This window comes from Syngnathus floridae, chromosome 15 (assembly GCF_059516105.1).
Source record: "Syngnathus floridae isolate MCC-2025c chromosome 15, RoL_Sflo_1.0, whole genome shotgun sequence".
Taxonomy (NCBI): domain Eukaryota; kingdom Metazoa; phylum Chordata; class Actinopteri; order Syngnathiformes; family Syngnathidae; genus Syngnathus; species Syngnathus floridae.
Genome location: NC_142427.1, coordinates 1,220,287 through 1,229,331, shown reverse-complemented (window position 1 = coordinate 1,229,331; position 9,045 = coordinate 1,220,287). Strand labels below are relative to the sequence as shown.

General features: G+C 52.0%; 1 protein-coding gene across 2 annotated transcripts; it reads right to left on the bottom strand.

Annotated features, from left to right (window-relative positions):
• Window positions 1–339: 339 nt before the first annotated feature.
• Window positions 340–1,791, bottom strand: LOC148385850 (janus kinase and microtubule-interacting protein 3-like). Of its 2 annotated transcripts, XM_088399101.1 has the most exons (3): window positions 1,220–1,791; window positions 1,015–1,140; window positions 340–645 (listed from the first exon to the last, which is right to left on the bottom strand). In XM_088399101.1, exons 1-2 carry the CDS (start codon window positions 1,430–1,432, stop codon window positions 1,024–1,026), a joined length of 330 nt encoding a protein of 109 aa, XP_088255227.1. In that variant the 5' UTR covers window positions 1,433–1,791; the 3' UTR covers window positions 340–645; window positions 1,015–1,023. The 2 variants fall into 2 exon arrangements, with proteins under 2 accessions (XP_088255227.1, XP_088255226.1); XM_088399100.1 differs by having other exon boundaries at window positions 340–1,140.
• Window positions 1,792–9,045: the final 7,254 nt, after the last annotated feature.

Here is a 9,045-nt window from a genome sequence, read left to right as displayed (position 1 = left end):
CGCTGAAGATTTGAATCTTTGAAATGCGCTGAGGTCTGACATATCAGGCAGAATGGTTTGCCATCACGTTCAACAAAAAATAGAAACTTTCCCACTCTGATTAAAACGTCCTGTGTTCATCTACGTATTTTCGTTTTGCTGTGCATCTTTTCCCTGCCATTTCGAGAGCCCAATTGACACTCATAGTTTAAAGAAATGTGTTTGCCCATCCTACTTTGTGGAATTTCACCACATGCGCTTTTGACCAAAATACCAAATTGAACTCAAGTGAAGCCAACACGCACAACCCCCCCCCCCACACACACACAAATGTTGATATGAACATAAAAGAGCCGCATGCGGTTCGGGAGTTGCGGCTTGGCCAAACCTGTACTATACAACTTTATTTGTATAAAATTTTCACAACAGCTGTCACACAAACAAAGCGGGAAAAACCGAAGACGTGCGTGTTCCGCCCACGCTGGATTTATTTGCACCTTTGAAAAGACACCGTATTGCCGCAGATGTGGCAAAGAGTACTTTTGGGCATCTGAGACGGAAGGATGTCCAAAGCATCACGTCACCTGCTCTGGTAGGCATGGTGGTGGGACGTTGAGGTCAACCGCTTTGGGGTTGGCTGACTCTTTGATCGCAGGATGCCACACACTTGAAGACAGAAGCAGAAAAGCAGAGCTAAATGCAAAATGTACTCACCGGTGACTCCAATTTTTTTCACCCCTGAAGAAACAGCTGGACGGGTGGCCCCGGCTGGCCAGTGGGACTCTTGTTATTCTGACCCTTTTTAGTGCGCGTTTGGGGCAACAACCGTTTTTTGTGGCGCTCTCTTCTGGTTCAAAAGTGCCCTGCATGTGAATTTGCTTTTCCTGCCTTCTGATTGGATGAGCGCCGGTGTGACGCGGTGCCTCTGTCACCGTGGCGGGGGGTATACGTTGGCATCGGAGCGTCTGCCAACGTCTGAGACCGGCTGGCAGTGTATCGGAGGTGTCGAGTGCGGTGCCGCTGGAGCTCACTCACCAGCTGGTGTTAGGGCCACAGAATGAAGGCCAAGGAGAAGAATAGAAAGAGAAACAGAAACTTCTCCTCCAATTGTTTGATTTGTCTCTTCTGAGCTTCGATGAATTCTTTCAGCTCTTTGTTCCTCTAGGACGGACAAATGGAAAGTGGCATTCAAAAGCCAGTAAGCGTGCAAGTAAGTGCCGGGCTGGCTTTGGGCCCTTACCTGTTGCGCGCTGTGCAGCAGATCCATTCTCTCTTGGAGGATGCAAGCGTCGCGCTCCCTCAACTCGCACATCAGGGCTCGCTTCCATTGGTCCACGGCGCTCCTAAGCTCTTCTCTCTGATCCGCCGTCAGCACGTCATTCACGCCAGCGTGGCTGGCTTTTTCGCCGTCCGTGGCGGGGCAGTCCCGCTGCGGTAGCGCCTCGTACAACATGGCCTCCAGCTCCAGGATCCTCTGGGCCGCAATCCTCGTCCATCAGTGGTCCGGCGGGAGATTTGAGGGCGGCTTACCTTATGAGCCTGGTCCATGGAACACTTCCTGAAGTCCAACTCTTCATCCAGGTAGCCCTTCTGCTTGCAGAACATATCCTAGCACAGCTCAAGGTCAGAATTGTTGGGGCACATTGCCGGAGTTCCCCTTGGCTGATGTCGCGTGTCTGTCTACCTTCTCACTTTCAATGTCCAACATCTTCTGTTGAAGTGCTGACTTGGTCACTTTGATGTATTCTAACCACTGAGGAAAGGCTGCTGTCACATAAGCAGAATGCGAGAGCGTGCGTGGACGTGCGCGTTACCTTCTCGGCTAGGGTGAGAAGGGTCCTGGCGTGAATCACGACCACCTGCTCCTCGTTGGTGAGATTCTGCAAGAGCCCAAAGGCACAGCGTCAACAAGCTTCTTTCAGCGCAAAGCCTTCCAAAAGTCACATTTGAGCCGCCGAGTCTCGTGGAGTGCGAACATAAGGAGTTCGACATACACTTACGGCGTTATAGCCCAGGATGTCCAGCTTCTTCATCAGATCACTGATGACGATGTCCGGGGGAAAGGCGCAAGGAGCAATGTAAGGTGTTCTGGGACCTCGGGTTAAGGTTAGGGTTGCGAGGGACGCCTTACCTACGCTCACGCCCTCGGCCTCGCAGTAGATCTGCAAAGGGCTGAGGCCGTCTGGGAAACGGACTTGCAGAAACTTCAAGACGGGGGAGCGCCACTCCCTCTCCTGAAAGGCAGAGGCATGCATCCGTCCGTCCGTCCGTCCGTCCGTCACATCTCTGGCCTCAACACGCTTGTGCGAGTCTTCCCACCTCCAGCTCCAGGATGCGGAACTCAAGCAGTTCGTTTTGGTCTCGGATATCCTGGATGTGCTCTTTCAGACGCGCTTCTTCCGCCTCCATCCGCCTGACCTGAAAAGACAGTCAGACCTCATCTGCGGGGCTTCCCGACAGGTGTGACGCCAAGCGACTCCGCCCAGCGCCTTTCTTTCCGTCACCTTTTCGGCCAACTGCTGATTGCTCTGACGCAGCAGCTGCTTCTCCTCCACCCACTTGACATTCTAGAAGAGACAAACGCGTGGACAGCTTTGGAATGTTGTGTCATTTTCATCCACAAATTCTTTGGTTGACTGGAAAATGACATTTGCTTTTCTCCGCATTTTCCCAGCCACGTTCGGGGGGGGGGGGGGGGGGGTTGGTCCAGTAATGCCAGACGGATGAGTGACTGAAGAATGTAGCTATTTTGTCTGAGAAAAAGGTGTGCTCATTGATGAGCTTACCTGTCCTTGTTGCTTCAGCGCTGACTCCAGATCTGCTACTCTGCTTTGATAGTGACCCATTTCTACCATCAGCTTTTCTCTGGTCTGAAAGGAGGAGGAGGGAGGCTCCTCCTCCTCCTTTCAGACCAGAGAACACCCGAGGCTGGGTGAGAACGGGGAGGCTGCGACCCGGCCGGGGGTTGCGGGAAGGGGCGCCACCTTGATCTCCTTCTCGGCGTCGTAGTCCCCTTTCGCTGGTCTGGGCTAGCAGAGCGTAGGCTCGTTGCAGCGCTTGATATTCTTGCGTCAGCTGGCGGTAGCGAAGCTCCGCCTCTTCATGCACACACCAATGCAACACAGCACTAGTACCAGAATCAGTCAGACCGGCGACAAAGCACCCGCGACGCAAAGACGAGTCCGATTCCAGGCTGAAGAGGAATGTTTGGTGCCAATACGCTGGCAGAAATGGCGGGCTACCTCTTCGGGTTCCGTGTCGGGGGTTCTGTCGGTGTGAAAAGACAAGGACGATCCGTCCGAGTCCACCAACACGTCTTCGTCGTAGCCGTAAAATGTTTCGATGACCTGCGGGCGCGGAAGCAAACATCTCTCTGAACAAACTGAAGCGACACCTCACGATGAATCGACGAGAGGAACGATAGCGAGAAAAAGGCCATTTCATCTTGCGCAACACCAAGCAGCCGCAAACAAACAGACTCACCTTGCAGGACCTCACGCTTTGTTCCTCCTCAGAGATTCTCGACGTCGGTATCGTAGCAGCAAATCTCTCTCCTGTCGACACAAATAATCCGCCTTTGAGATTCTTTGGATGCAAAGGGAACGAACGGCTCCGGCGCAGAAACAAACGCGACTCACAATGACATTTCTGACATGAGCTCCTGTCTCCAGAGCCTGAAAAACACGTCACCGGCGATGATTGGAGGGACGCTCGTCTTTTCCAAAAGTGACAACTACAGGGTGTGTCAGGGTTTTCCAGATTATCTTTATCGTATCATTGTGTTGCTTTGACTTTGACTGCGACCTGTAATAAATAATATTATTTATCCCTTATTTATCCCTATCGCTTATCCCTTCCTACACAAAGTCGTAAAACACCCCTTGCTATGTTTTGACTAGAGGTCAAGGGCTTCCTCTATTCAATCCACTCTTACACCCACCCTGTTTCTCTTAATTAAAATGCTCGTGCAGGAGCCGAGAGTCAGACTTCATTCGTACAACGGATGGACTCTCCACCTGCAGGTGTCCAAAAGAACTTACTTGTCTCCCGTGTGGTTCTTGCAAAATAAGTTGGAGCGAGCGCAACTCTAACAGGGTGCATTTTGCCACTAGCTGCCTACGGACAATGACGTCGCGCTCGCGGCTCATGGTTGACGGGCTGAGCAGCCGGGCAAGTCCGTCGTTTTCAGCGCACAGCGAGTGGCAAAGGCGCTGACAAAACGGGAGCTTTGAGCTGCTGAAAACGGCAAAACAAGTCTAAAGCGTGTTCAAACGCGTGCGCACAATGCTCCTGCTTGAAAGGTCGGAATTTAAGGGGCCAATTTTTTGGATGGCGGCCGCCGGCCAAGCTTTGGACGGAAAAGGTTTCCTGGCGACAGCGAGCGAGCGCGGCGCTGCCGTACGTGCACCGAGTCGCCTGCCTGAAGACCTTGGACAAGTCGTCGATGATGTGCCGCTGCTCCACAACTTGAAGGAACTCCATTTCACCGTCCTGCTGGCCGCAACCGCGGTCCAGGTCATTGAGCGAACTAGGCCTTCTCTGTGGAACACAAATGCAGTGGACTCTGTTGGCACGCCGCCGTTGTCCGCGTCGACTTACCAAGCTTGCCATCTCCTCGTTCTCCTGGGTGACAAAGCGCACTTTGTTTTCAAGGCGACACAGCACCAGCGAGAGTTCTTCATTCTTCCTGCTCAGGCGTTTGTTTTTGTACAGGAGTGGCAGAAACTGGCTTTCTGTTTCTCTCAGTCGCTTTAGCTGCAAGCATGAAGTGCGGGATGTGAAAGACGCACAACACGCGGGCCAGAACGTATCCATTCCTTTTGCATCGGTTTGAACGGAATCGTGGCTTTGGCTCCCAATAAAAGACATCTACCAGGCAACCGACTCGCCGCGCCGCTCAACTAATAAGCAAGCGCAATGGGTGCCTCGCTGGATGGCGCGCATCAAACGTAGCGCAAACCTTCAAGCGTGCCGTCAATAAATTACCAGTTCATTGCGCTCTTCAGAAAGCAGGGCGTTTCGATCCTCCAGTTTCCTGATGACTGCGCTGAGCTCAGCGATTTTCAGATGAAACCGTCGCGTGTCCCGATCCTCCTGAGACTGAAAACGCCCCGCAACACACACACACAAGCACTCGTTCAAAGTTCAAAACTGTTTTTGTGCTACCTTCCTCCAGCAACGAACTAAGTCATGCGTACTGCAAGTGTGTGATGAGGTGGCTTACGCAATGAAGAGGATTGCTAGTAGCGGCGTTGACCCCACTTCCAGGGTAGTTTAGGCCCGCCCTTTGGGAATCCCTCAGGGCAGCGATCTGCTGCTCGGCAGTAAAGGAAAATGTGTTTTTGGGAGTTTGCAAACATATTTTTTAAGGTTGTGTTAAACTTATAATCATATTAATATCTAGTATTGAAGTGCTCATGTGGATTGGTGGGGGCCGAGGAATGTGCAGGCAAACTGCATGAACTTGTTTTCTTGGAAGTGTTGTGTATAGGCCCAGACAGGGAGTACCGGACGAGATAATCTCAAGGTCGGTGAGAAAGGAGAACAACAGCACATCTATGGGACTGGGCATCGAGGGGAAAACCCAACCGCCTGACCTCAGCGACACCTGGACGGGGAGGAGATGGCCATCCACCAATCATCTCACAATATTTTGCATGCTTTAATATTCATATTGTGTTTCTTTAAAACTGGGCAACCCGGAAGAATGTGTCGTCTTTTGGTGGTCACAAAAACGCACGAGTTTTAGTGTGAGGGACCCGGGACCCAGGCCTGTATTAGTGCGCTTTGTCAGGAATAAATAATTGGTAAATTTGGTCTGATTGATCTACTGGTCTTCTCTTTGACAGAACGAACTCGCAAAATTGTTAGGTGCGCCAGTGTGTGGATTAGGACATAGCAATTTATGTGTTAAGTGTTGATCGCAATTTGGAGTCAGATCAATAACTAGAATCCGTAACCTAACAGCAGCCTGAGTCTGCAGCTGAAGGCGGTGGACGTGGCCGGCCCCAGGGCTTCATCCAAAACACTAACCGCTCTGTCTTTCAGCTTGATCTCATCCGTCTGGATGTACAAACGGGGAGCGCTCAGGCAGGCGGGCAAACTCATTTGCCAGAATTGTGACAAAAACAAAGAGAGCAACCGGCCAATTTTTTTCTTGAATCGACTAGAACACCTTTGCTGTGACAAAAGCGAAGCGAGCAACCAGACATTTTCTTCTTGTGAAATAGAATAGAATAGAATGCCTTAGGTGTCATTGCACTGCAGGTATACAACGAAATTGGGAACATAGCCACGCACCGCGCATCTGATCAGTCCTACCAGTCGGCGGATCTCCCTCTCGCAGTCTCTCTTGGTTCGGCTCAGCTCCTCCCGATGCTGGTGATGAGCCGATCGGAGCTCGGCCGCTCGGGACTGCCAGGCCTGCTGGGCCGCTGCCAGGGCTTCTTCCGCGCTCCTGGTGGAGGCGACACCGCTCGGTCTCCCGACACCGCCGCGTCTCCTCCACCTCCGCCAGCAAAGCGCCCCCCCCTCCTCACCTGAGCAGACATTGCGCCACACCGGGCCGTTGAGACCGCAACGGAGCGCCGCGACGCTTACTGGGGACAAGCTACACAATACGGTAGCGGCCGCATCGAAGCCCGACGTGGCGTGCGGATAGTCAGACACGGATAGAGCGGATCACCTTGTCCATGGAGCCGTCCCTCAGGCTGAGGACCAAGGCATTCAGTCGCTGGATCTCTCCATCTTTGATTTTGATCACTCTCATCAGCTCCATTTCATGCTGCCGCAGTAATGTCTCCCTGGTAATGGCTAACTCTTTCTGCTTCTCCTCATGGAGTTTGCTTTTGAGTTCCGTCATGGCGGCGGTGGCACGGTGGTGCTCCGCCCGCAGGTCCTGACTTCTCTCTCTCTCCAGACAGCTGACCTGACATGACTTAGACTTAGACAAACTTTATTGTCATCTTGTCTGCACATGGTGCATACAAAACGAAATTCCGTTGCATACGTCTTACAACAAAGTAGTGATATTGCAGTTGAATAGAAGTAACATATCCTATGAAAATATATATATATACATATATACTATATATATATATATATATATATTAAAAATAAGTATAAAGTGCAGCAGTGATAATTATGCAATAGTGCAAGTAGGCAAAACAGTATTCAAGAGTGTGCAGAGGAATGCTAAACCATGTATTAAACTTCTATTTAAAGGGTTTATACAAGTTCAGTAAAGTTGGTAGTGCGAGATAGTGCAAGATAGAGGTCCGTAGTGTCATAAAGTACAGTTCTGTGAATGTGTGATGCAGAGTTCAGTTTAGAGCTCAACAGTTCTAGTGTTCAACAGTCTGATGACAGCAGGGAAAAAGCTGTTGCAGAACCTGGTGGACCTGCAGCGGATGCTGCAAACCTCTTCCCAGAGGGCAGCAGGGAGAACAGTCCATGGTGGGGGTGTGATGGGTCATTGATGATGTTACGGGCACGGGACATGCAGCGCTGAGATGAAATGTCCTGAATGGAGGGAAGAGGAGCCCCTATGATCCTCTCTGCTGTCCTCACCACTCTCCTCACGTTCTTCCAATCGGAGGCGGTGCAGCCTCCACACCACACAGAGAGACAGCTTGTCAGAATGCTCTCTATGGTGCTCCTGTAGAACGTCCTCATGATGGGTGGGGGCAGGTGGGCTCTCCTCATCCTCCGCAGGAAGTACAAGCGCTTCTGTGCCCTCTTGACCAGTGCCGTAGTGTTCATAGTCCAGGTGAGGTCTTCTGTGATGTGGACCCCCAGGAATTTGGTGGTGCTGACCACCTCCACAGCTGAGCTGTTGATGATCAGTGGAGCGTGGTGAGGCTGTTTTTTCCTGAAGTCGACGATGATCTCCTTCATCTTCTCCTCATTCAGGATCAGGCTGTTTTCTCTGCACCAGCCCACCAGCTGCTCCACCTCCTCTCTGTAGTCCAGGTCGTTGTTGTCTCTGATGAGCCCCACCACCGTTGTGTCGTCTGCTGACTTCACGATGTGATTGGTGGTGAACCTGAGGACGCAGTCGTGTGTCATCAGGGTGCACAGCAGGGGGCTCAGGACGCAGCCCTGAAGGGAGCCTGTGCTGAGGGTGATGACATCAGAGGTGTTCTGTCCGACCCGGACTGACTGAGGTCTGTTGGTGAGGAAGTCTAGCAGCCAGTTGCGAAGGGGGGTGTTGAAGCCCAGGTGTTCCAATTTTCCTACCAGATGCTGTGGGATGATGGTGTTAAACGCTGAGCTGAAGTCCAGGAACAGCCTCCGCACATGGGTGTTCTTCTCCTCCAGGTGAGCCAGGCTCAGGTGAAGAACGGAGGAGATGGCGTCCTGAGTGGAGCGGTTTTGCCGGTCGGCAAACTGGAACGGGTCAAATAATAGGGGGAGTCTGGAAACGATGTGACCTTTAAGCAGCCTTTCGAAGCACTTCATCATAACCGGAGTCAGTGCAACAGGCCGGTAATCATTAAATGAGGTGATTTGAGGTTTCTTCGGCACCGGAATGATGGAGGCAGTCTTAAAGCACGCCGGCACTGTGGCTTGGCCCAGCGAGGTGTTAAAAATGTCTGTGATGACCCCAGCCAGATGACTTGCACATTCCCTGAACACACGCCCAGGAATGTTGTCGGGGCCAGGGGCCTTACAGGGGTTGACTCTCCTCAGGGTCTTCAACACATCGGCGGAGTCAAGGCAGAGTACCTCCTCTTCCTGATGGGGGACAGTTTTAACTGCTGGAGTGCCGTTTAGTGCCTCGAACCTCCCAAAGAAGTTATTTAGACCATTTAGAAAGTCAGCATCAACTACACCCACCGGGGGGGGGGAGGGTGAGTTGTAGTCTGTAATCGCCCGTATGCCTTGCCACATACTCCTGATGTTTTTGACGTCGTGGAAACGATCCTGAAATTTTCGACTGCGGTCTCGCTTCGCTATCCTGATGGCACGGTTCAAGTTGGCTCTCGCTGTCCTCAGTGTCTCCTTGTCGCCAGACTTGAAGGCAGAGTTCCGCGCTCGTAGCGTTTGACGTACCTCCTCAGTCAT

Bases quoted from the DNA above. Each gene is read 5' to 3' on its own strand.
- LOC148385850 (XM_088399100.1), bottom strand. From the start codon at position 1,432: ATGTTGTACGAGGCGCTACCGCAGCGGGACTGCCCCGCCACGGACGGC. The intron at 1,141-1,219 runs GTAAGGGCCCAA...TGTCCGTCCTAG, and splicing joins TGCTGCACAGCGCGCAACAG to AGGAACAAAGAGCTGAAAGA.